Raw genomic sequence first — 26546 nt, 5'->3', positions numbered from 1 at the left:
CCCCCCTCCTGCGCATGCGCCGAGCTCCTCCCAACCCTCGCGAGCCTTCCCCTGCGCGCGCGCGCGCGCGGGCGGCTCCTCGGCCCCGCCCACTCCGCGTTCCACCGCGGGCGGGCGGTTGAGTGGAGGGGGCGGAGCTCGTTGTGGCCCCGCCCCTTCTCCGCCGCCCCGCCCCTCGCCCGTCTCGCTGATTCTCTGGGTTAAAGAGCCCGCTCCCGCACTTTTCTGCCCCGGGGGGCGGGGGGGGGGGAATGTGCGGTGGGTGAACGTGCGGTGGCGGAGGGGGCTAACGCGGACCGTGGTGGTAAGCGCTTGAAAGGAAGGAAGGAGGCGAAAGGAAGCCAAGGGAAAGCATCCGGCAAGGCGTCGCCGAAACTCCTTCACCCGCCCGCGTCTCTTTGCGCGGCCCCGGCGTGCGGGCGGGCGCAGGGAGTCCCGCTCCGGTCGGTAACTTCCCGCAGCCCGTCCCAGCGGCGGGGCCGCGACGCCGCCCGCGCCCGCCATGGGGAGCGGCACCGGGAGCCGGGGGAAAACGGCGGCGGCGTTGGCCAAGAGACCCGGCTCCACCTGCCCCGCTCTCCGCTGCTGAACCCGCAACGCCGCCGAGGAGCCGCCCGCCTGGTGAGCAGCCAGCCCGGCAGCCCCACACCGCGCCCGCCCCGGGGCCTGCCCTCAGCACGCTCCCCCTCGGCCTTCTCCGCTCCTTTTCTCTGAGGGAAAAGCTCTGGGAGGCGGCGCGGCCTCCCCAGCGCCCAGAAAGTTTCGGGGAGCGTCCCCGCCCCGCCACGGGGCAGCGGAGAGAGGGGCCGGACCGGACCGGACCGGGTCGGGCCGGGGGAGCGGCGGTGGGTCCGTGGTGTTCCCCGAAGCATCGCCCCCCGCTCCCTCCTTCTCTCCCCGCTTCCCTCCTTCCCTCCCCGCCGGCTGTTCCTGAGGAGTTACGGACCTGGAGGAGCAGAGCAATAGAATGACCTCTCCTGTGGACCCCCAGATTAAACAGGCTTTAAGAAAGAAACCATCAGAACGGACCCCGGAGGTAAGGGAGCGGCGGCTCCGGTTTTTATTTAAATTTTTTTTTTATTTAATTACTATTATTATTTATACTTTTCCCTTGCTTTCTGCTCGCTGCGTGGTGCTTGCATGCTGCGAGCCAGGCTGGCGCTCACAAACTTCGCCCGTGTAGAGTTTTTTTTGGGGGGTTTTGTTTATTTCTTTATTTATTAAAATAATATTTATTTATTTCTGCTTTCCAAAGTTGGGCTGCCCCAGCCCCAGGAAGGTTTTAAAGGTCCGGCAACACTTTAGATACGGACTTAGGGATGTTTTATGAGCTACTGCTTCAGGTAGGCTGTAGGAAAAAAAGAAGAGGTGGATCACTGGAAAAGAAAATTATGCATGTTTCAGTGATGCAAAACTTCTGGGAAAAGTTGGGGAGCTGAAAGCCTTTGCTTACCTGTACAGCGATGCAGATTTAAACAAAACCAGCTTAATTATGCTGCTCAGGCTTCATAAAGAGATGCCTCTCCAGTGAGTGGGAGTGAAAAGATGTGTGAGGCTGGTTAGCTACAGTAAAACACATTTTCCAGTGAGCTGCCTGCTCTGTCCCTTCCCCAAAAGCTCGTCTGTAATCAGCCATGTGTTCTTGTGAATGGTAATGTCATGGAGCATTAATTTCATAATGAAATAAGTTTGGTAGCATTTGGTTTTCCCTGAAAGGCTGGTGGGAGTTTGTTTGCCTACCCCCAGCCTTTTTTTTTATTTGTTTCCTGTGCTGTGATTTATATATTTACTTTTTTTTTTTTTTAATGTGCTGAAGGATCAGTGGTAAGAAATGATACACTCTTTAGTTTGTCCCTTTGAGACCGGGGAACATCTGTTCTCCCTTGATACTTGATGGAGAGCAGAATGTCCTTGCCTGGTCTTCCTTATAAGTTAATTATCAAAAGATTTCTCAGGGAGATCTGCTGCAGATTTCTCAAGGAGGACAAGGACCCTGATTCCCCTTCGAATTCATCCTTGAAGTGGCTGGAATACACATGTCCAGGGTGTTTACTTGCCCTGGGATATCTGATACATCCCTACTCGTGTCTCTGCTCCTAAATTAATGATGAGGCAGTCCCAGCAAGAGAGCTGCCTCTCTCTTCTTATTTTTATCACTCCCCTCTTACTTCAGACCTTTCTTTCTCTCCAGCTCTGGTCTCCACTTAGGAAAATTCCTCTGCAAGTGTGGTTTGCATTGGGCAACTGGGTTCATCACAGAAGTGTCATTCAGGAGGCAGCATAGTGTGCTGGCTTGTCAGGAGGTTGATTTTTGGGGAACAGGTAATCTCAAAATATCTGCCCACAGCTGCTGGTTGCAGTACTGGTGTCTCACAGATGTGTTGGGCTTTTGGGTATTTATTTGGGTTTTGGTTTTTTTTTTGAGATGCCTCCAATTCCCCCCCCCATCCCTTCAGCAAGTGGAATTTTTTAGAATTGCCACCTGATTTTGGCTAAAATTACATTCAAATAAAAACACTGCTTAACGTTTTAAGGTGAAAAAGGCAGAGCTCAGCATCTCCAGCTGCTGTGGACCATCCAGCTGAGCCCAGGAGCATCTCTGTGGGATGCCACAGAGGCTAACATCAGGGTTGTGAGCAGTTGTGGGGGAAAAAAATAAAATGATTCTTTGCTAATCGAGCTAGTAGCACCTCTAAAATGATTTATTTATTATTTATTTAATATCACTTAATTCCCTTGTTAATCCAGCCCCTTTTTGGCAGGCATTTAGAGGCACTGCACAGTGGGGCTCCTTGTGTTTCAAGCTAAACACCTACTTAGAAGTTGGCAGGGTTGGGACCTCTCTTCTTGTTGCCTGTTGCTGAGTGGGTAATTACAGTCAAATCACTTTTGTTTTTTGGGGTGCTTTCAGTTCTAATCTGATTTCAAGAAAAGCTGTTCCTCATTTCAATAGCACGGGGCATCTGGGGGTCCCTGTTCTGGAGCTGTGCAGCCAAAAAAAACCCCTTCAAACCTCCCCTGTGTGGCCACACTCTGCCAGATTTCCCAGGCATGAACTCTGAGATGTGATGACAGATGGATAGAGGGTGATAAGGGCACTGGAGGAAACAATTACAATGTAATTTATTTATTTTAATTTTTTTTAGAACGGTGCTGAGCATTCTGACTTGTCAACTTTCTTCTGGATGTTGCAAGACTGAGGTCAGGGAAGTCAAAAACCTGCTTAGAGCAGCTTTTAGGGTCAGACTCCAGTTGAGGGTGTACGAGCTGGTGACTCCTGGCTTCAAGCATCCAAGCTGTGCACAGACAAAAAGTGTGGCTTCTTTTCTCCCCTCCTACTCTCCCAGCAAGGTATCAGCTCCTCCCACATGAAATCAGCTTCACGGGGCAGAGTTTTTATACAGGAGGGAAAAAACCCACCAGAATTCCCCAAGCAGTGACTGCTATTTTGTGATGAGCCCAAGCTGCTTGCCCAGGAGTTTCTGTCTCTTTGAGTCCCTTTCTGCCTCCTCCACACTTCAGACCCTTCAGTTTATAAGAGGAGTTTACCTGGGTATTACAAATTACAGGGTTGAGGCTGCACTGATTAATGGGATGGTCTGGTGCTTCCTGCCTATCATCTGTACAGCAGTCTCTGGAAAAATACAGATAAATAATCCACACATCCAGTTTCCCTTTGGAGGGCTAGGATTAGCTACATGATTTTGACTTTTAACACACTTTTTCTTGACAAAGTGTTTGGATTTGTGAGCTCTAAGGAGCTAAGAAGGGAGATATCAAAGTGTTTTTGTAATTTACTTGTTTTGGGGAATTATCTCCATGGCTTGTGCAAGTGAAAATTTTAATTCTTGATGCTACAAATATTTTTGTTTGGAAAAATCTCTGTTAGGGCAAGTTTTCAGTGTTGTGGTAACATTCCAGTGTTTGCTAATTGTTAAAGTGTATAAGTTATGCATATAAGACATGTACCCACTTGATTTTTTTTTTTTTCTGGTTGTTGCTCAGATACTTCATGTGTTATAATCTTCAATATTTTTGGCAGGGGGTGGTGGTGGTGGTGGAATCATTTTGATGAGCTCCTAGAGATTGTAGCTGACATGAAATGGTGTGTACATTTTTATATAATTGCAGTTCAGAATTGTAGGGATCCCTGGTGCAACCTGGGTTTTCTTGGGCAAAATCTTCCAAAATGTTTTCTTGTGGGCTGATAGCCACGGATGTGGCAGATTGGAGCTCTGGGATGGAACTAGACCTGGAGGTGACCAATATAAATCTGTCTGTCTCTCAGGTTCAGCCTGAAAGTGTGGAATTTATTTGCCAGGGTTCTCTCAGATGTTAGTTTTGATAACAGATTATCCTAACAAATCATCTCTGCTCTGCACACTGTCTTGTCAGGCAGAGGAAACCTTTGCAGTAATTAGACACTTAGTCACTTTTTAAAAAAAAAAAATCTATTTTTAAACCACAGGATTTCATACACTTTTAAAATATTTTAATATCTGCACTTATCTTCCAGGGTTATGCAGAGGTGTGTGTGGTGGTAGATGTGGGAGTATTTAGATGTGCAGATGCTCCTGTTCTTGCAGGTTGGGATGTGGGATTGCTTTAGCTGTGTCTGGCACATCATCTTGCCTGTTCTTGTGTCACAGATTGCTGGGGATACCAAATCAGTGATCTGGAGGATATTTTGATAGAAGGAGCTAATTTTCCCAGAGCAGTAGGAGGGAAGGACAAATGCTTATGTGCTCTCTCATGAAAGGTTTAATTTTTTGAGGCCCAGAGTTCCTTATCAGATCCATGCAAAGGCTCTGATGTTAGTTTTTTGGGGAGTGGTTTAATGCCTCCCACAGATAAGGTCTGAGAGGCTGATAGGGCAAAACAGCAAATGATTGTGCTCCTTTTTTTCTTTCTCCTTCCTTCTTGTCCCCTCCCCCTGACCGTATTTTCTTCCATTTTTAAAGGATCATTTTGCCAAGATAGCTTCTTTTTAGTTCTTCATGGCTTTGTTCTAGGCAGTATTTCCTTTCCATGCTTCAGAAAGCTTTGCCTGAATTTGACTTCAAAGAGTTGGAGTTTATTTTTATACACTCAAGCTCTTGTATTTTTCTAGCTTTGTCTTGTTTCTGTAATTCTTGATTAATGTTAATTCAACTTTATTTGGCAATACTAATAACTCCTTCTCTTCCTGTTCCCTTCTTATTAATGCAGTGGAAAGAGAAAAAGCCTGCCTTGCACAACTGTGTCATAACAGGGGCTGCTATTTGGAGGGTGTATGGGATCCTTCTTGACTGCCTAGATATAAAAAAATAGATCTAAATCTATTCATACACAAATAGTACATTGATGGGCATTATAAAACGTCTGTAATAAATAAAATAAATTATTGCTGACAGCATAACAAAGGCCCTCTTGTACTGTAGCACAGCTGAGCCAAACAGAGGAGAACATCTGCTTCTTGTTTCTAGAAATAACTGGTATTTTGAAGTGGGTTTTTTCATCCTTTTAATAATTTTCTGTAAACTGGGTAGGTGAAACAGGGGATTAGCCTTTGTGAAATTCCATTGTTTCTGCAGCTCACTGAGCTTTTAGCAGTGGAACTGTAACAATGGGGTTGTTTTCGGACACCCATTTAACACAACCAGAGCTGTGGAGCAATCCCACAATCTGGATGCTTGCAGTTATCTTAGAGCTCAGAAGAAATTTGTGTTCAAGTTGGAGCTGCTGGGTTGTAGCTTGTAAAAGTTCTTCCCTGCTAGTTTGTGGGCCTCCAAACCAAAATACAACCCAGCATCTCCAACTGGATTGAACACCAATTTCTTCTGAGCTCCGAGATAACTGCAGACATCTAGGATGACTCCTGCCATCCTCTTCTATTGCCTAACCTCTGTCTTATGCTTTCATTCCTATTTTAATATTTAGTGATGCATCCTTCTATAGCTGATGTTTTCTACATGATGAATAACATTTCTGGAGCTCCATCTGAAGGTGACCAGCAGTTACCTGGTATAAAATACTTCAGATTATTCCATGTCTTTGCCAGAGGACCTTCCCAAGCTGGATAATCAAAGATGAACTGAACTCTGTAACTTTTATCCCTGCCTTTGCAGGGTGTTGGTTCTGTCTTCCTGTGGGACTGAGCTTGGAAGTTGGAGGGGCCCTTTAAAGCTGGTGGTTTGGTTATCACCCAGTGATTGGGAAAGTGAACTGATGTGCCTGCAATTCACTACTGATAAATTTCCTGGCTGGGTCATTGTGTACCTTGTGCAGATTGCTTTGCTCTGCTCATATGACAACAATTATTATTTACAATTACAAGAAGGTAAAGCCTTGTAATATAATGATGAATGCCTTTTAAGCAGTCCCTGTGAAGACAGATAGGGTTTGATTTTTCTTCTGGATGACTGAAAAATCAAATGCAGACAAATCAGTTGGTTTATTAGCAAAAGCTGAGTAGTTGCATCTTTAAAGAAAAAACTTGGAAGTGGCTGCACTCTCTCATCACCACCAAATTCTATCAGCATCTTTCTGAGGCCAGAACAGACCTAGAATTGTGAGGTTTTCCTAACTGTTGATAAGTCTCTTTAGATAAATTAGATTGTAAAGATTTTTTTTTTTCTTTTTATAGCCTTCTAGTAGAGTTGAAGTTCAGAAGAGTAGTGCCTGAGGAGTGACACAGTGGATGTCACATCAGTGGCTGACAGCTCTTACGGTTCTTCTAGTCTTAAAAGTAGAATATAGTTTCTTTGTTAATGAAGAAGGTCCTCAAGTTCTTTGGCATTAAGGAAACAGTAATAATTTTAATAATTTTCTTCTGTAATAAACTTTCTCTTTTCCTCCTGCCCTTCCATGCCACGTAGCTTTCAGCTGAAGGTAAAACAAACCCACATCTTTTTTCCCAAGCTGCTCATTAATTTAATGTATTCAGGCTCATGAGAAATACAGTGTCTGACAAGGCTTGGAGCTTTGGGAGAGCTGCCTCTCTTCAGCCATCAGCTTGATGTTTTAAGAAGTTTTTAGTGCTTACATTTTACTCTGTTTGTCTTGTAGGAATGCTTGGGGTGGGCATTTGTCTCTTATTATTCCATCTCTTAATGCAGTGTAGTGTAGTCCTCATCTCAATGAGACCTGTGGTTTTCCTGTAGTAAAAACCAAAAAAAGCCAAGCATTCAAACTCTTGCACTGCCTCAGTAAAATGCTTCTTGATAATTCACTTTCATAAACTCTGTATTTGCCCTTTTTTATGAGATGATGAGGACTGATGTTTTTTGTTGGCCACCTCTCAGCCTTTTACTGCAAAAGCTCCAATTGGAGACAAATTGATGGGTGTTTGCTGGTAGCTGCTCAGTTTGTTTGTGTTTGACCAGTTTTTGGAGCTTGTATTTGTTGTGGAGGAAGCAGGACTGACTGTGTTGTTCACGAGTCTGATTATTTGTGTCTCAGTCAGGACTGATGTATGCTGAGCCATGGACAAGGTACCACAGAGGAGAGCTTCTGGTCTGCCTGTTCTGCAGCTGTTTGTCTGGAATACCTGCAAGGAAACTTAAGGAGTAGTTTGCAGAAATAAATAATTTTTCCAGCTTTCTTAACAGTTAAGGCCTGTTGAATTCAGCCAAATTACAGGTTCATGGTTCCAAGCAAATAAACTGACTTTCAGGGCAGTGTTTTAGTACATAAACTGGCTTTACAGAAGTGGCATTGGTGAACAGATTCTTCTTAAATTTAGAATCTTGTCTTACAAGGTTTCTTTGTTCAAACAAATTAATATTAAACAAGTAGAGAAAGTAACATGAATGTTGCTGAGCCAGTGAGGGGTTTTTTAGGTTTTAGACTGTCTTGCAGATGATGCCTCTGTGCCAAGTGATGCTTTTTGGCTTTGTGTCCAGGACTGGAAGGGTTATGGGAAGTTACCTGCCCTGAAGTTACCTACCTACCAGAACCAGCTGGGTTTGATGCTTGGTTTTTGATTGCCAAATGCTGCTTCTGGGTCATGACTAATGCAAATTCCTTCATGTAGGGCAAAGTCTGCTATGCAGAACAGGGATGCATTAAAAAGAAAATGAAATTACAGCAGGTTAATAACTCTGTGGACAATGGCTCCTGTGCAGGGGCATTGTTTGCAGAAAGTTGAGGGTTTCTGCTCACTGAGTCACTGCCTCAGACATGAAAAGGTGAAAAGCTTTTCCAGTGCTGGTGGTTGTCTCCTGGGTGTAATTTCCAATTCTGATTCAGGAAAACAAAGCAGTGAGTTGGAATGTGGTTCTGGTAGGGGCTGCAAGGGACTGGGGATCTTCAGGCATTGTCCTGGCCTGCTGGAAGTGTTCCTACCCCAGTGCAGCTCCAGCTTTCCTGCAGAAGGGAGATGCTCAGAGAGGTGAAGCTGAAACAGAGCTGTGAGATCCTGAGGAATGATTGAACATGGGTATAGTTGAAAAACACAAAAATACATCTGGTTAAGAACCTGCTGAGCACGGTTGTGTGCTGCCTGCTCATGTGGCTTCCTGCACTGGTTGTGTCTAAAACTTGGTTGGATTGTCCAATTTGAACATCCTATTTGAGTGTAAGGAGCACTCTGTGTGGAGTTACACAAAAATCTCTGAGGCTGTTGCCTAATCTTGCTTGCTCCTGCTTGTTGGGCTTCATTTGAAGGAAGTGGGGCCACAACAAAAGCAGTAACCAAACATTTGGGCTTTGTAATTTGTGTGTCAGTGCTGCTTGCTTTCTATGACTCTTTGTGCTTGCGTGTGCTGCACACCTTATTGGTACAGCTGAGGTTTTTAGGTGTCTTTTCTGCAAGATACACATGGGAAGTAAGGATTTTAAAGGGATTTGCATCTGAGACACTCTTGTATGTGTGAATTTTCTATGGGAAGAAAAAAAAAAAATGATCATGGTGTTCCTGTGTGGTTGTTCTGTTGGAGCTGGCTGGATCAGAGGGTGCTCCAGGCACCTCTGCTCCCAGACCCTTCCTTGGTGGGGGATGGCAGGTGGTGATGTCCTCACAGGAGGCTGTTGGGGTTTCCTGAAAGGGATTCACATCCTTCTCATTCTTTGTATTTATTTTTTTGTTCCAAGGAGTTGGTTTTAGAAAGTGAACTTGTGGTTCTAGGGTTTTCTGGCGTGACAATGGAGTTGTCAGCAAGGTTTTTGTGTCTGGGAGGTTACTGTAAAACAGAAACTCAGTGTTTTCACTGTGTGGTTGTCAGAGGATGCTGGAAGCTTGCAGGGATATTATTTATGGGTCTTTTTCAAGCTGTTGACCAAAGTAACTGTAGCTACAGAACAGAAATCACAGCAGCTTGCTTCTGATAATCTTTCCAGTAAATGCGGGATTTAGTGCTCACCAGATGTGACTCTGCAGACCAGGTCATACATTTTTATTGAGAAAAAAAATTGAGGCCCAGTTCTCTGAGCTCTCATGATGGGATGGTGGTCAATTTACCTTGCAGGACGTTGAAAAATAACTTTTATTTTCTGAATGCTGCTGTCACAGAAGACTTTTAGTGCTATAGAACAACAGCAGAGACCTTGCAAGCCAGCGAGGGTGATGCAGAAGTCACCTGCAGCTTTCCAGTGCCAAGCTCTGTTTGGTTCTTTTCAGCAATTAATATGCAATTAATATTTCTGCTTTTTATGAACCCTGAACCTTGTTACAAAGGAGCAAATGAATTTGGAGGGAATCAGGGTGGCTGCTTCCCAGGGATCTTCTGAGCAGTGTGTGAAGTCTTGTTGCTCTAAGATTACTTTTCCTACCCTTGCTTCCAATTACTGTTCTGAAACACTGTTTTTTCATTCTAGTGGCAGCTGTGACTGAGAGTGAAACCAGAAATTATGATGGAGTTGTGGAATTCTGTATTGGAATTTATTTCCTGTAGTAAATACCTTTCCCATGCAGTGGGGTCATGCACTGAGTTTCATCTGTGGTGTGATAATTTAGCTACAGATTTTCACTGGTGAATTAAAATTAAAGTATGTCGTGGGATATCTTCCTGAAGACCTATTTTCTGTTGCATTATCTGAATTTAAACAGTGATTTTTTCAGGGAATTCTTGGGTAGTAAGGGTGTGTTTTACGAAACTCTTAAGCTGAGTTAAAAGGCAAGCCCAGTGCCTTGTTACTGACCTTGCAGTAAGAATTCCTCAGAGATGTTAGAATAGTGAAGAAGAGCGAGAAAAGGGTGTGGAACAAGGTGGGAAGAGAACTGCAAGTACATTTGGTGGTCAGAAAAGTTGCCAAATGGAAGAAAAATACATTTCTTCCCTGCTTTTGTTCTCTAAAACTGCAAGGGGTGGAGGGCGTGCAGTCGAGACATGTAGGTGTTAAATTCCTGACAGAAGCAGTATTGAAGCCCCAAAACACTGAATTAAAGTAATAATAATTAAAAAATCTTAATTTTTAATCTTTTCAAGTAGTCTGTGAAAACTTGCTGTGTATAAAAGTTACCTAAGAGTTTTCCTGTCAGTTTTATTCTGGCAAAACCAAATCTTGCATCACTTTGTGTAGGAGGAAATGGATATCAGTTTATATGCAAAAATTAATTTTCACTGAGAAATGGATTGGAGAACAGATAGAGGCTTGCAGCTTCTGTAGAGGAACTTTGCTATGCTAATATTGCCAGACTATTTCTAAAACTGGGAGATCTCCTGATTCCAGTGCCCACAGGCTTAAAGTATAGAGGGTTTCCTTTGTTTGATGAAACTCTGATACACCCTTCTTCCTCTTTTGGTTGCAATTCAGTATTTTGGAAATACCCTTGGAAATACACTTCAATTCTTGAGCATTCTGCATCTGATTTCTCCAGGTTCTTTAGCTCTGTTAATTATTGGTTATCTTGTAGCATGTGAAGAGAGTTTAGCAAATTCTTGCCGGATAGAACAAAAATTACTGCCTTGGGGGATTCTCTCTTTGTAATCTTTTTGTGCCTGATTAAAGCATTGACATTTAAGCACTCTGCCCTCCAAAGACTGATGAATAATGGGCCTCAAATGTTGGTCTTTTTGGTCCAGAGGGAAAGAATTTCTTGTGCTGTGTTGCAGGCACATACAGTTTGGCCTTTTGGGCTAATATGAATTTTTACAGAGAGAGTTCCAGACCTGTTGTGTATTCCACTGGGACAATTTGCATTTGAAAGAGCTGGAGAGTGAGGTTGCCCTTTGTAAACTCTTATTTATTTAGCTTTAAAGGCTGATGGCATCACTCCTGCTGTTGGATGTGGCTCTGGGAGGGTTTTTATGCTCTTGTCACAAAAGGTGGTGCTTGCCCATGGCCACCAGATAATTGTGGGGTGTCTAGGGAGGTTACTCCACTTAACTCTGATTTTTGTACTCGGGGTTCTGTGTAACATCATCCAGCCTCCAGCAGGCTGTGTTGGTTTGACCAAGCAGAATCTTTCCAACTCTTGCAAAATGAGTTTCTGCTCCTGTTTCCCATTTGAATGGAAGGAACTGTGAGTCCTATATCAGGCTGCTGACCTCTTGTCAAGCACGTTTGTTTTTTCCATTGGTGTTGGGTGGTGAGGCTTCCTTCTGCAAACTCTTCTCTAGATGCCATTAAATGGGACTTAGAAGATGGTTGCTGGAGTCTTCAACACGTGCTGGTTTGTTTAAAAGCAAGTTTATTATATTCCCATGGAGGCTGTGGTTGAATAAGACTGGAGGAGTGAGATGTTGGAGGAATCCCTGGCATGTTGTGTTACAAATTAGTGTTGTTCATGGTTTCATAGGAATGAGACAGTTGAGATGGGTTTGTTTGGGGTTTGTATTCAAAGGTAACTTCATTCTCTAAAGTTTTTGATCTCTGAGGGTTGACTGGCTGGTGGGATGGAGTAGAAGAGTTGTCTGTGTCACCTCCTCCACTGCAACCCAAGGGATGCAGCCCCTGTCCCCTGTGTAATCCATGGGTGCTGCTTTGATTTAGTACAGAGGTGGGGAAGGCTGTTGCTCAGCATCTTCTCTGTAATTCTGTGAATGTTATTCATGAAGTGTGTTACACTTTGGGAAGCTGGGTACCTGGTGAGTAGGCTGCAGGATTTGGAACTAGAAATTCCTGAGTAACAGTATTGTCTTGTGGTTGATTTTTTAGTCCCTAGCAGTGCACTCATCTGTTGTTTCTCCTAATGCTGAAGCTGTTAATTTTCTTAATTAGAATTAGTCCTTTTGTAACATTATATCAACTGTAATTACTGGGGAAGTGCACAGGTATCTGTACCTCTGTTTATATTGATTTGATTTCAAACCTGTCAACACAGAAATGTGAATAGGCTCAGTGAATGCTCCTCAGTTTGCATTCTTCAGGTTCTTTGTGGTCTCTGGCACAGGAATTGTTGAGGAATTGAAAAGTAGATGTGGCTGAGTGTCAGAGTCTTGCTGTGGTGATTTGCATTCAGATGAATCTAATGTAATTGTGGGAATCTGCCCTGAGATAATTTAGTTTGTTTAAGGGATGTAGCCTACTATAAACCACAGTAACTTTCCTGGATTGCTCTGTTTGGTAGTGCTTGGGCATCCTAATCTCAGGCTGCAGAAGGGCTTGCCAGGAAAACATAATCCTGTTGTCCTCTACAGGAATTCCTTCAGAGTTCCTAATGTTCCTTAGTTCCTTAGTTATGGGATTAAAATACCTCCAGCTTCATTTTAATTCCTGTGGTCGTAGGACAGCTTTACTCCTATGTCTTCTTCCATTCCCCAGTTAAAACTTTCTTATTCTCCTGTTGTTTTAATGTGCTGGTGCGTTGTCAGCAATGTTGAAAACACAGAATATTGTAGTTGGAATCAGTGCAGTGACTGTAATATTCTACTGATGCAACAAATAGTTTCAAGGCAGGTTGTTCCTCTCCGTTCCCTTGATACTGAGTGGGTGACTCAAGTTATAATATTGATAAGAGATGTCATTTTGTCTTCACTATTTATTAAGCAGGACTTAATTTCCTGACAGGCATGATCCTTGCTTGCTTGAATTCACAAAAATATATACTGCAAAAGCAGAAATGTGCCCTAAGAAAAAATAGGAACATTCTCAACCATTTGTATAGAAATTGGATGATGAGTATGGTGGAAACAAACTGCAGTGAAGTGTTACTGTGCTGGCTGCTGGTGTTTGAAATACCTGTGGAGCAGGAGCTGTAGTTCTGGGACCCTTCCCTTGGCCTTGGAACCACTTTGGGTTTGGTTCTGTGTTCTGTTCTGGCACACAGACACCCAGGATGTCCTTACCAATAAACACAGAACTGACCTTTGGATTTCATCCTCTACCTCCTCTCTCCTCATCCCCAGCTTTCTGTACCAAATCTCTTATTAAATAATCTGCCTTTTTTCTTACTGTTTCAGTGTTCTGACCTTTCAGTTCTTTTTTATTATTATTCTTATTATTCTTAAAAGGAAATTTCAGCTGTTGGTACTTTTTGCCTTCTCCTCTTTTTAAAAGAGCAGGGAGTTTCTTTGTGAATCAGGCAGGCTGATGTTTTTGGAGTTCTATAAGAAAGGTTTAACTGAAATAACTGCTATTTGATAGATGCTTGTCCTCTGGAAGGGAGATTAATTTTGACAAGTAATCAGCTGCTCAACTAGAGAAGTGCTGATTGAACTGGAAGCTTGGAATTGCCTCTTATGCTTGTTGATTTTGGGTGACTTTTCAAGAGCCTGAGTAAGGAGGCTGCTTTTATGGGCTTCAAGCTCTTACTGGAAAATATTTGGTATAAAATCCTGTTATTTGATAGATGTAAGCATTGAGATTTAATTTTGGATATTCTGAGCTTCCCACCCTATTGAACTAAGAGCAGCTTGCTTTGGGTTTTCTATCAGCATATAAACCTAAAAGATCCTTTAAGTAATGAGTGTCTGGGAACTTTATGGTAATGTTTTACTTGGAGATGCTTTTTCATAGCTGTACTTTTGTTCTGAACTCTGATAAGGTTTGAACCACATTTCAGTCTTCAAATATTCAAAACTCTCCATAAACTGCTTGCTTTGAAGCAAAGGCATTTGATGTTCCTGTCTCTCCAGTTCAGGGCCCTTGGTATTTCACTCTGCAAAATCAGCTTTTCCAAAGGAAGTTTTTTTCCTCTGGTGAAGTCAGGGTTCCAGAAATGCTGACTCGGTGTGATGAAACAGCAGTAAAAATAATACTTTTTTTTCCCTCTGTGTTCCTTTAAATGTTTTTCTTTCTACCAAAGTTATATCAACACAGTCCAGTGTTGGTAGGTGGAAGGTGTTTATCTTTAGTGGGTGTGGGGAGCTGTTGGTGAGTAGAGAAACTTTTATTTTCATGTAGAACAATTTGCTGTTTTTTTAACAATTCTTTAGCAGTATTCTGCTGAATGCTGGTACTTCCTAAACTGTAGTAGTGGTTCTAGGGCCTCTGTTCTTAAGCAAGATTGGGCTTTCTCAATTTTTTTTTTAAGGTTCCATCTGTTTCCAGGAGTGGAATGTAATTCTTAAATCTATGCCTGTAAACTTTGAGTGCATGTTACAAGTAAATGGTACATAAGAAAAGGAATATATATGCTGTATTAGCCCCATTGAGATACAACTTTTGCAGGAGAGAAAGAAAGAATAAAAAACAGGATAAAAGTCTAAGTGCACAACTATTACTTCTGGCAGTCTGCAAAGACAAAAGTCAGATTTTAGTTTCCTGCTTGTGGCCAGACTATTATTAAACTGATGCTGTAGTTGTAATTGCCTCTTGGATTTACAAGAGAGTGAAACAAAGGCCCTTTTAATCACCATTCTTCTGTATAAAGGTACTGTAGACATTTCCTTTGTAGAAAGGTACTGTAGACATTTCCATTGACATTTCTTCATTTGGAAAAAACCAACATCACTCTTCTGTATGGATAAATGTGAAGTTCAGAGTTCAGGCAGGAGTCGTGCATCATTATGGTCATCATATGGTCCATAGCTGCCTCCAAGCACCAGGAGGTTGTGGATGGATGAAAGATTGTGACTCTAAAAAGTCAAATCCTTGAGCATTTAAAGCTGCTCAACAGGTCAGGTGTGGTGAGGCTCTGCTACACAATATAAATGGTTTTTAGCAAGGTCTTAGCAAAACTCAGCATTGCTCAAAAGCTCTGTAGCAAGTAGACTGAAGCCAGAAAACCATCACCTGTTACAGTAAACAGAAAATTTCTTTATGGAATAGATGCTGGTTTTTTTCTGAATAATAGAACATGGCTCTGAAGTGGCCCAACCAGTTCATTTGACACAAATGTTACTGGATGCAGTCTCAGGCAGTGATTAAGAACATGCAGGAGTTTGCTGCCAGTGTGCTTTATGAGAAGGACTTTAATTTGGCTTTTTGAGTTGTTGGCATTTCCTATAAGGCATGATGAACCTTGTGAGTGCTGCTTAAACTGGGTCAAGATACTTAGTTCAAGTCTTTGGAGAAGATTTTCATTCCCTGACTGACTAATCCATCCCTTCTCCTCCCTAATAGTGCCTCAGTGCTTGTATTTACATCTTGTTTTCTTTTAAAAAGGCCTCCAGGTAAAGAGGAGGAGACTTTAAAGAGAATTGTTGCTCTAGGTATGGCCAAGTCAAGAGTCCTCTGCTGATGTTCTGCACCACTTTTTTATTGAAGTTCAGGCCACTGAATGGACAGAGTAAATCCTGAAGATGGAGGAGTTGCTTCCTGGTTCATGTCATCATCTTCCTTTTCTTCTGGAGACTGCAGGCTCTGCCACGGACATCATTTAAATGCAGTTGAGATTTCCTCCCTTTGAGCTGGGGGACAGCTGGTGGTTCCAGAAGCTCAGCCTACAAACCACCCTCCCCAGGCTTGGTGAATTTGCCCCAGAGATACCTTAATATGTAAAAACGTGGATCAGAGAACATTTAAGTGTGTTTCTGTATTTTTATTTCTGGTATTACATTATCAGGAAAGAATTTGGGAGGACTATTTTTACAATTGGCCTTAAACTCTGACTAAAGGCAGCAGCCTGGATTCCAGCCTTCGATGAAGAAACAGGAAGGGAAGCAATGAAAACCATAAACCATGCTGAGTAACATTTCCTCTCTTCTGCTACACCCCCCGAAGGGTGACAAAGTCTTTATTGAGCCTGACAGGGTTCCTAATAAAAGATGCATTCAGCCTGGATAAGGAGCCTGCTGAATCACTGGGAAGCAAGTCATGGAGCAGGCCGGAGGGAAGCCTCCTAGTTCCAGCTCACACAATCTGCTCCCCCTGCTCCAAGCATTACTTCTGTTTGCCTTACTGAAATCTAGGCACTCAAATAACAAATATCATATGGAAAAATCCAGCCACTGGCCAAGAGGGGGTTAAAATCCTTGTCCTGCTACCAAGTGCTGAGTCTGAAGTTTGTTTCCAGCCTTGTGGTGCTCTCTGGTCAGAGCACTGAAGAGAAGAAGCAGCAGCTCTCTGGGACAAATAAACAGGGGAGTTGTGGCAGCTTTCAAACCAAGCAGCTTCCTTCCCTGGAAGAGTTTCCTACCTGAGAGTGTTTTGAAATGTCAGTGGCATTTGAGAAGCTGTAACCATATGGTTGAGCTGTTGTTTCAAGGACAGAAGTGTGAGTCTGTTTCTGTTCAACTCTGATGGGTCTGAATCTGTAACAGAGCTGTAGAGCACTTTGCTCTGAAGCACACAAAATGCATCCTGGCTGCTGTCTTGTCTTGCCTTGGAAAAGGAATCCTTGGAAAAAGAAGGCAGAATCCCACCTGCTGTCCTTTGCTCTCCTGTCAGAAGTTCTGGAGCAGGGCATCCCGGGTGGCTTGGCAGCCCGCGTGGGTTGGGCGTGGGGAGTTCTGGTGAGCCAAGCATGGCTGCTTGCAACAGGAATTTAATGGGTTTGGGGTGGAATTGAGAGACAGGTTTTGCGTGGCTCTTTGGGACAGGTTTGCATCTGAGAGCAATCTGTCTGGAACTTGCTGACATGGCTGTTTCTTGCATGTGGCTTTGAAGTGTTGGTACTGCTGTGCAAGTTTCTGCTCTTATTCCCTGTGCAAAACTCTAAAGTGAGTGAATAATACCTGCTAGGTATTCTTTGAAACCTCTCATTTAATTTTTGGTGGAGATCTAGGGCATCTCAACAAGTCCAAGCCCATCAGGATCCAGGAACTGGAAGGGGGTTGGGGGATCAGCAAGCCTACCAGGCAGTGCTAAAAGGGGGTTTGAGGGGATTTATGGTTTCTTCAGCTTCCCTGATACTTCAGTCCAATCACTGAGGATAGCTCTTTGTGAGATTTATTACAGTTTGCAACTATGAGGTCATTTTGGAACAATTTACTCTGTTTTCCTTAGAAATAGAACAGATTTCCTGCTTAGTGTGTTAAAATAATCATATGTCACTGAAACACCTGGCTGGGGTCACATCATGTGAAGCCTCATGTTTTTATTTTATTTTTATTAAGTGGAAAATTGTCCTTGGTGCAATGAGTTCACCCTGGGCTCAGAGCACCCACACAGCTTTTGCCCACTTTTCACACTGCTGGGGAAGTTGTGCCAGAGCCATTGCTTGGAGCATCTTGATGTGAATTAACAGTTGGACTGGCTGGATGTGTTGTTCTGGTTTGTTTGGAAAACTTGGCATTCAGAACTCCATACTCCAGGCCACTCTTGTTCCATTGGATCCTTAAATCCAGGCTTTGTAATGTTGCTCCCTGGATTAAAGGCAAAAGACTGGGAGAGAAAACTGAAGCAGAAAGAAATGATATAAACTCACAAATTGAGCTCAGGTGAGGGAGAGGCAGGAATAAACTCCTGAGTGAGGGTGGGCATTAAATTGTTAACTCAGAGAAACTTCAAAGGTGGCTCAATAAATCACTTTAGCCTTAGGACACTGGTAATCTCTGCTTCCAGGAGTTTCCTGGATTAATAAAAGGGTAGAGAGGCCATGGAAACCCTTGGTGGTGGAGGTGGCCATAGGGGGAGAGGATTCCTTCCAGCAGTGCTTGGTGCTCCCGTGCTGTGGTACTTGTGTGGAAGCATCCAGGTCCTGGCTGTGTTTTAAAATGGATGCTGATAAGGAAAGTAGGGATGATGGTCACTTGCCCAGCAGTTTTGAGGTTTGATTACATACTTGTGATGACTTTTTTTTATTTTATTTCAACTTGGCAACTCGGAAATGAGTATTTCCCCATCCTTCTAAAAGTTGTAAGCAGTGAATTCTTTTCAAATCAAGTTTTGGGGTGAATTGGTGATAGTTACTTGACTTGGTTTCATGTGATGAGTTTTCAGTTGCTGCTAGTGAAGCTTCTTTTATTTTTCCATGTTCTACAGTTGTGGTGAAAATGAATTAGCATCTGGCAGGAAAAATGAGAAGTGATCCAGTTGTTGAGTGGTTTACTTCATGGTCTGTTGTGATGAAGATGTTACCATAAAAGAAAGCTGATTTATAGGACATGATATTATTACTAAAAACCTCTGTTTTTACACTGCCTTTGGTTTAGTGGCTGGGTAGGGGTTTTGTTGGAAGGATGTGTGTGTGTGGGTCATAAAAGCTGCTTCTGGATGCAGCTGGGGCTGCTGGTGCATTGATGCTGGGCCATGCTTTCCTTCTGGCCAGCTTCTTGACAGAAAATAGGGTTAATTTCTGCTTAAAGGACCTCTGCCACCTATCAGGGAAGGTGGTTTTCTGTCAGATTGAAGGCTAGAAGTGGGTATACCATTTAAAAGTAAATAGTGTGCTTTACTTTCAGCTGTTATTTCATCTGAAAAGAAAAATTATAGAATAAAACAGTTTTGACCTTGGTTGAGGGCACATGGAGAAATTGTTTTGCGTCAGTAATGGTGTTTTGGTTGGGCTTTGGCAGAAGTACATAAGGAGATTAGCAGGAAGGGTGTGGAAAGGGTCTGTAACTTTTTAGTAAATACTTGAAGCTCTGTTCTTGTAGCACTGCTTGTTGCCCTTTGATACTGTCCTTTTATGGCCCTTTCTTTTCATAGTAGATATCTGCAAATAATCACTTTGTACCATGGTTATGTGTTTGCTCTTTATAACCGGTGTGGCAACATAAATCCCTTTTTAAAACTAACAGCTCCCAGTCCTATTTTCAGTTTGACAGAGCTCAGGTTAAAGAAATCAAAGCTTCCATCTCCATTGGAGGGGTTTTTGGGTGTGTGGGGCTGTCCACGAGGTAGCCACAGCCCCTGCCTGGTTGTGGCCACTGGCTGCAGTGAGATGAAAATCTTGGAAGAAGAATAAAATGAGACTGAAAATGTGGTGTGTCAAACATAATTTCAGTGCCATTCTAAGCATTTATTCTTAAATGAGACAGGGCTAATGGAACAAACTTCACTAAGTGTGATTGATGTGAAATTTTGCTATTGTCAGGAAAAACTGGGCTAGATTTGCTGCACATTTATAGACTGAAGTGGCATGTGAAGGAGAGAAGGAATTCCACCTGGCTGTCTGAAGAACCTATTTGGAGAAAAAAACCAAACCAAAACAAAAAAGAAACCTAAAAATGCTAAACAAAAACCAAATAAAAATTAGACACAAAAAATTGGATGGGTACATTTGGCAGGCTGGAAGAAAGAAGCAGCCCCAGACCTTCCTGGGAGACTTGATTACTGATTTACCTCTTGTACTGAGTGGCACTGGACAAAATCACCTGCTCTGCTTCATCAGGAGAGGGGATTGCTTTAAAAGACAATTATTTTTAGGGAGAGTGTTGCAGATCCTGACTTAAAACTGCCCTTAGAAATGGATGCAGGAGTAGTGAACACATTTAGCTCGTTGCAGTGTTATGTGGCTGGGTAATTTGTGTGTTTCCTATTGGATTTATCAGCATTAGAGCAGCAGTATTGACTGGCTGAAGTTAAATGCCCTCTGCTGTGATGAGGCAGGAGAAGTTTTGCCTTCCCTTTGCTGTGGCTCAGCTGTTCTCTCTGCACATCTCAACAGCCAAAGGCTGAGCTGAGGGATGTTTTCCAGGCACAAAATAAATCCCTTTAAGCAAATCTCTCTTTTGATTTGCCAGCTCTTTGTTCATCAAGCACCTCAGTGAGCAGGGTGGGTGGGTACAGTGGTCCTGGGTGGAATGCAGGAGATGACCCATGCTGCATTTTCCTGCCCAAGGGGCTGTGCTCTGGGGAGTGCTGGAGCTCAAGGATATGATAATCTTACATATGTGCAACTTGAAAAACTTGGTGATTTAACCTGAAGAAGTAAGCTTGTATTCTGCTTGCAGTTTTCTGTGATTCACGACAGCAGAACAAATCTAAAATGTATTTTAAAGGCATTCAATTATGTCTTTGTCTCAATTAGGCAGCAAAACATTGGGAAAAAAAAACTGTAAGAAAGTATACTTAGCTTTGTGGCAATTCACAGCCAGAAGATTAAAATGAGTTTGGACTGTGTGAAATAGGTGCTTTGTAAATACATGTGTTCAACATTCAGGCCTTTTTTGTTTTGTTTTTAAATGCCATTACCAAACCCCTGAAAATTAAAAAGTAAAATCAGAGTTTTATTTGCTTTACATGGCCTGTAATTACGTCTGACCTTTCCTTTGGTTTAACAGTCTATATCTGTTACATTTCTAAACGTTGACTATTAAGCCCAAGAACTTTTCTTAAGTAAATCCATTGTAAATTCTGAGGCTCCTGTTCAGATTGATTTATCTTCTGTAAACACTGTGTACAGGCAGCACTTGGAAATTCAGAACATATTTTCCAAAGCCAAGCTGGAGAGACTGCTGGGTGGTGTATAATGATTTTGTTGTGCATGTATTTCAGGCTACCAGCCCACCTGTTCAGGATAGTAAATTAAATGATGAATAGCCCTACTGAGCTTTTCCCTAGCATGTGGTCTGCACCAGCAGCACAGATATTTCTGTGTCTGAAGAGGATTCAGTGCAGTGAGAAGTTTAAACAGCTGTATCTCCTAATTGCAGCTTCTATGTAAAGCCCAAATTTTAAAGTGGAAAAAAAAAAAAGCACGTTTAAATATTGTTGCTTCAGAAATGTTTGCTGCTGTGGTTCCTGCAGGATGGTGCTGATGTGAAGCTGAGTCTTAGCAGGAGGTGGGAGGCAAATCTAAAACTTCATTGTCTTCTGCCAAAGGGTATTTTGGGGTGACTTCTCCTGGTACCCTCAGGCCAAGGACTGGGCTGTGTTGGAGGGTGGAGCAGAGTTTGCAGCAGGGCTACCAGCTGGATCTGAGGTGGATATGAAATAGCTTTTTGTCTTTAAACGTAACACTTTTACAGTGAAAATGTACTGTGGTTCTCTGCAGCTATATATATATAGTGCCCAGACTACATGGTTTAGGTGTTTGCTAGGGTTCTTTGCTATTAGCAAACTAATTTGGCAGAACTCCCTCTTTAAAGAGGTGTCACAAGGTTTCACCAGTTTTTTAGCTTGGATGAACAGAATTGTCTTATTTGGCTTATTCCACTTGTTGCTTGCTGCTCTGTCCAGTCATATAAATACTATTTTCTGAGATATTTTTTATCTTTTTCAAGTGAAACTTGAGCTTCACTCTTTTCACTTCCACAGCTGAAGTGTGGAGAGGGTTCTTCAAGTTTGCATATGTCCTGACCTCTCTAATAGCTGGGGTTCTGTCTCTAGAATTGTCTCATAAGTTTATGATATCTATTGTGGAAGCTGAGAAAGTGATGCTGAAGTGATTAGATGCTACAAATGAAGTTGCTCATGTCTCTTTTTTTCCTGTTTTTCTTTTTAGGACTTAAATACTATCTATTCTTTCCTTCATGGCCTGGACATCCTCTCCCATTTCAGGGAACATCAGCTAAGGTAAGGTTAGCAGAACTGGTAGCTGTGACTGTGTTTTTTTGGAGATGAGCAAAGCTTTTGTCTGCTTGCACTTGGAGGTGGCAGAGCATCAGATTAGCCAGGTCCATGGCTCAGCTAAGCCACTGCAATAACGTGGCATGGAATCTGGACTAATTAGTTTTGCTAAGAGCAAAGGCAGAGCTTACTCCCTTTTGTCTACAAAGGACTGTGTAGACCGTGCCCTGTGTTCACTCTAGATTACAAAAGCTTTTCAGTGCTTCAGACATTCAGATGATCTCAGAATACATCAAATGGGAGGCAAACAAAGCACAAAAAGTGCGTTGGAAGTATTTGAGTTCCTTGAGTTCTGTTGCTATGGGTAATTCCAACGTGTGGGAGTGATTTAAACACTTAGAGAACATGCTGTATATTATCTATTTGGATAATGAAGAACACTGTAATGATTGGAGTTTTATGGTTCAGCACATCCTCTGTTTAGAACAGAAAAACAGTTGAATTTGAGGCCTTCGAGCCTTAACACCATTCAACTGAAATGTTGGGATTACTGGTTTGTGGTCTTTGAGGATTAAAATTGAAATTAAACTTCTCTCCCTCCCTCAGAATAATGTCATCAAGTGCTCGCTATGAGAGGTACAAGGGCAACCAAGTTCTCTTTTGGTAAGTACACAGCACTTGTTGGAGTTCTCCAGCACAACTGCAAACTCCACAACTGTTTTGCATGCTGTAACACATCACTTGCTTCTTCAGGAACTGTAAATGTAAGATTTGACACAAAATCTTGGCCAGAGTGGTTAAAAGCTGTGTCAGGAGGTGGCTGTAACTGGAGTATTGTGTAGACATTTGAGAGATGCCCATGAATTCCCAGCATGATTCTCACCACCAGCAGTAGTGTGTCCCTGCAAGATGGATTAAATAAAAATCATTTTGTGTCACCTCCTGGGTTGGTGGGAGCTGTGGTGAGGACTCAGTAGGTGGCAGTCTTCCCCTGGAGCTGGCACTGACTGCATCCTCAGGAACCCCCTTGCTTTGGAGGAGCATCCTGAGTTAGAGGAGAGATGGAGCTCAAACACTGTTTCTTCTTTTGCTTTAAATTGCTGGAATTAGTGTTTTAGCTCAGAGATCTGTTTAGTTTCCTACTGGAAGGCAAATGCACTTAAAAAAATCACATTTTAGCATAGTGTATGTTGTATTTATCCTCTCACAGCTAATCCTAGCTTACTGTACATCTTCCTGTACACACCAGTCTAAAAGAGATGCCACCTCCCAGTGCCACAGACCTGTCCCAGGTCGATGTGTGTGTGTGTGGGGCTGTGTGTTGGGAAAGGAAGGTGATGTTGGGCTGTAGCTGGGAAGGATCAATGCAGTGCAGATCTCCTGAGTGAAACACAGCAAGTTCTGTGCAGCTCTGGGCTGAGTGAGGGTTCAGCAGATCCCTTGCCCATCCATCTGGGATGGGGTGGTAAGACTACAGGTGCATGCAGGAAGGGCAGGAATGGAGGAATGCAAAGCAGGTATCAGATATCAGTCTTGTGTTTCATCTGTAGCACTTGACAGGTCCTTGTGGTATTGCTGCCCATGCTGAACTGCTTATCAACTTCAGCATGGCATAAACATTTCTCTGTATTTGTATTTTTATGTACACTTTAATTGAAATGGTTTTTAACTGCAAATTAATTATTTTATTTTGAAGTTTTTAACTTCAGATGTCAAATTTCAAGGTGTCAGAAACACTGAACATAAACATTTTTTAAAAAGTTAATTCTTTGTAGCATTCAATGAGAGGTCTTAGGATTCCAGTCTATGAATCAAACTGGTAGAGTGGTAGATGATTATTTCATTACGAAGATATTTTGGATAATATATTTCTGGGTTCCTGTAAGAAGAAAGGAGATAACAATGTCTTATTTTCTTACAGCTCAGAAACTATTGCAAGATGCTGGTATATACTGCTTTCTGGATCTGTGCTTATGAAGGATTCCATGTTTTTACCACCTTGCAGGTATGCAAAGTTGTTATTATTTAAGATCTCTTTTTTTAATAAACACTTCTGTATATGTTGATGTTACTGTACATTTATTTCAATTTTAAAATATTTTTGTTAATTTGATAGTGAATGAAATGTTCTGCTAATTCAGTCTAAATTCCCATTCACTTTCTCTGCACACTGACATTTCTCTGTGAACTACTGCCCTACTTGGGATTTAAATCTCATTTGGCTTTTTAGGTTTATAAGAGAATTCATAGTTGTCTTGTTAACTTGGGGGCTCTTTGAATAATTCCTGTTGTGTTTTGTAGTGAGTCCCCTGTCTCAAAAAGCATGGCTGTAGATCACACAGCTTCTCCTGTTTGGTTGGGGGCCGTGTTTAATGCTAGATATGATTTTTATGCAAAGCAAGAAAAGAGGAGCCAGCAGCATCAGTTGGAGGGAGCATATGAGAGGAGTCTGACTCCATCTCCCAGCTGAGCAGAGTGAAGGTTGTGACAAGCCTTCACTGAAGCATGCTCTGACTCCAGCTGGACCTCTCTGCACTGTGCTACTCTGCTTGACCTTGTACATCACTCAGAAATTCTGCTGCACTTGGATCTTGAAGCTGCATGTTGCTTATTTGTATTCAAGCTGCACTTCCAGGCTAGGCAGCAGTGGGTTTAAAAAAAAAACCAACAGATAAACTCAGACATGCCTTGGTACCCAGCTTGGAAGTGTGTTTGTGACAGTATCAAAAGTGCTGCTGGCTCTTAAATGAAATAAAAGCTTTCCCCTCTGGGGTGGTTCTGTGAGGCTGCCCATGTGATGAATTTATCTTTGATAAACAACTTGATGCCATGCTCTCTGTGCTTGATGAGCATATGATCCTATACCTGTACAACATGAATGAAATAAACTATAGAAGAGGACACTGTTTGGGATAGTGATTGATCTGTGCTTTTTGTTTTGACAACAGGGAAGTGGTGGGGATTAAAAAAACACCCCATGCCTGAAGTGTTCTGAGATTGCTGAAGGGATGGAGCCATCCTTGCAGCCAGTTAGGTTTTTGGTAGGTTTGCTGCTGCTCAGCCCCAGGCATCAGATAAAGCCCAGATAAAGCTGTTTGATTTGTTAAATATGGTGTAGAGGTGTTCTGCACAAGCAGAGGTGACCAGAGTTTTAGGGGCAGGTGTCACCTGCACAAACGGGATGCAGGAGACTGATGGTGGCTTTGAGATGGCCTGGGGGAAAATGGCTGAGGACCAAAATATAATGTAAGGAAGGTGATAAGTACCAAGGATGAGAATTTAGAGTTCAGTCAGGAGGCCTTCTAGTGCTTTGAAAAGGTCAAATGGCCAGGTTTGAATAATTGTCATTCTGGAAGAACTGGGTAGACAGAAGCATTTTGTCAGACAGGTAACAGCTACTGGGTTTCAGTTTGAAACTCAGCCTTTGTGTATACTCCATGACATTCCCCACTCCCCAACCTTTGTAATGCTCATGTGGTCATTTCAATTTTGTATTTGTCCTCTGGAGCATTTGACAAACCCCTCATGTTTAAAGAACTTCTGTACATTTCAAGGTTCTTTTGCTGGGAACGCTGGAACAGTTTTGTATAAAACGTGAGAAGCAGGATATTGGGGTTTTTTCAGTTAGAGGGAGCTGCTTCCTGGCCCCCTTTTCTTGTAGAGTTGTTGGGTTTTAATCTGTTTTATTTGGCAGTCATTCTTCAGAATTCAAGACTGTATTATAAGGTAGCAGCTTTTGTTTAACAATGATGTGAGAAACTGCTGCTGCAATTGGTTGCTACAAGATGCTCTCAGCCTCCATAAATAAGACTGGAAGGCAGTGATGATTTACTGAGTTTCCTGATACCTTCTCACAAGATGTGTCCTCTTTCTGTCATCTACCCTACAATTACCTTGACAGATAGAAGACTTCAGCAGACAACTGTAAACCTAACCAGGTTAAGATGTTGGTTAAGGTCTCCTTCCTCTGCATGCCTTGTTTCATCCACTTATCCACCATTCAGTACCTTTAGAGCCAAGAGAGCTTCAGGCAAAATTGAACCTTCTTCTGCAGAGCTTCTGGAAATAAAATATTCTGTAGATTTAAACCTGACAAAGGTGCAGCCCCACAGCAGCACAAGAAGGTGGGCAGTCCCTGCTTTGGTGACTTTACTCACTGGAATATTTGCAGACCTGTGACACTGTGCTTGAGAAGAGCTGTCTGTTCAGTTGTTGTGTTATGTTTGTGTGCAAGCTCTAATTCAGAAATTGGCTTAAAAATTGGAGGAGTAAAACTTGCATCCAGTCAGTGTTCTGACACTGGTGATGATGATGATGATGAGAAAAACTTTTGAGGGAAGAAGCAGATGGGTCAGTAATACTGGGTACAAAGTTGGCATAACCTTGATTACCCTGTTGCCTGGAGACTGATTTGTCAATAGGTTTGGCATAGTAGGAAAAGAATTTCATCCAGAGGGATGGCTGGAACAAAAAACCAGGACTGAGTGATTTTGTGGAAGGAAAATCATGTCAGCAAGTTAGAGTTTTTTGTGTTAACCTTGCTTGTTAATCAAGATAACTCATGTGAACAGGATATTTGGAGGAGATTACTCACAGCAAGATAAGCCCTAGGAAATTTATCAAGGATCTGGAGGAACTTTTGAAGCCAATTATGTGGATGAAAGCCTCCTGCAGCTTGGAGAATTGAGCCTCAAAGGGCAAAATACAAAGTCTTGCAACATTCAAGATGTAGTCTTATTAAAAGCAAACACTTCTCTTTTCCAGGCCCTTTCCAAGAAATGAATGAACAGCCCTTCCAAAAAATCTCACAAGTGGAGAAAATTGGAATAATTTTCTTGTTCAGGTTG

The 26546-nt window shown here is 42.5% G+C and overlaps 1 protein-coding gene across 5 annotated transcripts in view; it reads left to right on the top strand.

Moving 5' to 3' along the window:
• The first annotated feature begins 217 nt into the window (after positions 1 to 217).
• The window catches only part of RAPGEF6 (Rap guanine nucleotide exchange factor 6), a 111399-nt gene continuing 85070 nt past the window's right edge, over positions 218 to 26546 (top strand). For all 5 annotated transcript variants that reach the window (XM_030459351.1, XM_030459349.1, XM_030459350.1 and 2 more), the window contains exons 1-4: positions 218 to 1036; positions 21635 to 21705; positions 22306 to 22362; positions 23621 to 23704. In XM_030459351.1, coding sequence (XP_030315211.1) covers positions 968 to 1036; positions 21635 to 21705; positions 22306 to 22362; positions 23621 to 23704 — 281 coding nt within the window. In that variant the 5' untranslated portion in view covers positions 218 to 967. The remainder of the gene's footprint in view (positions 1037 to 21634; positions 21706 to 22305; positions 22363 to 23620; positions 23705 to 26546) is intronic.

Source organism: Calypte anna, chromosome 13 (assembly GCF_003957555.1).
Source record: "Calypte anna isolate BGI_N300 chromosome 13, bCalAnn1_v1.p, whole genome shotgun sequence".
Taxonomy (NCBI): domain Eukaryota; kingdom Metazoa; phylum Chordata; class Aves; order Apodiformes; family Trochilidae; genus Calypte; species Calypte anna.
This window is presented reverse-complemented; position numbering and strand designations above follow the sequence as displayed.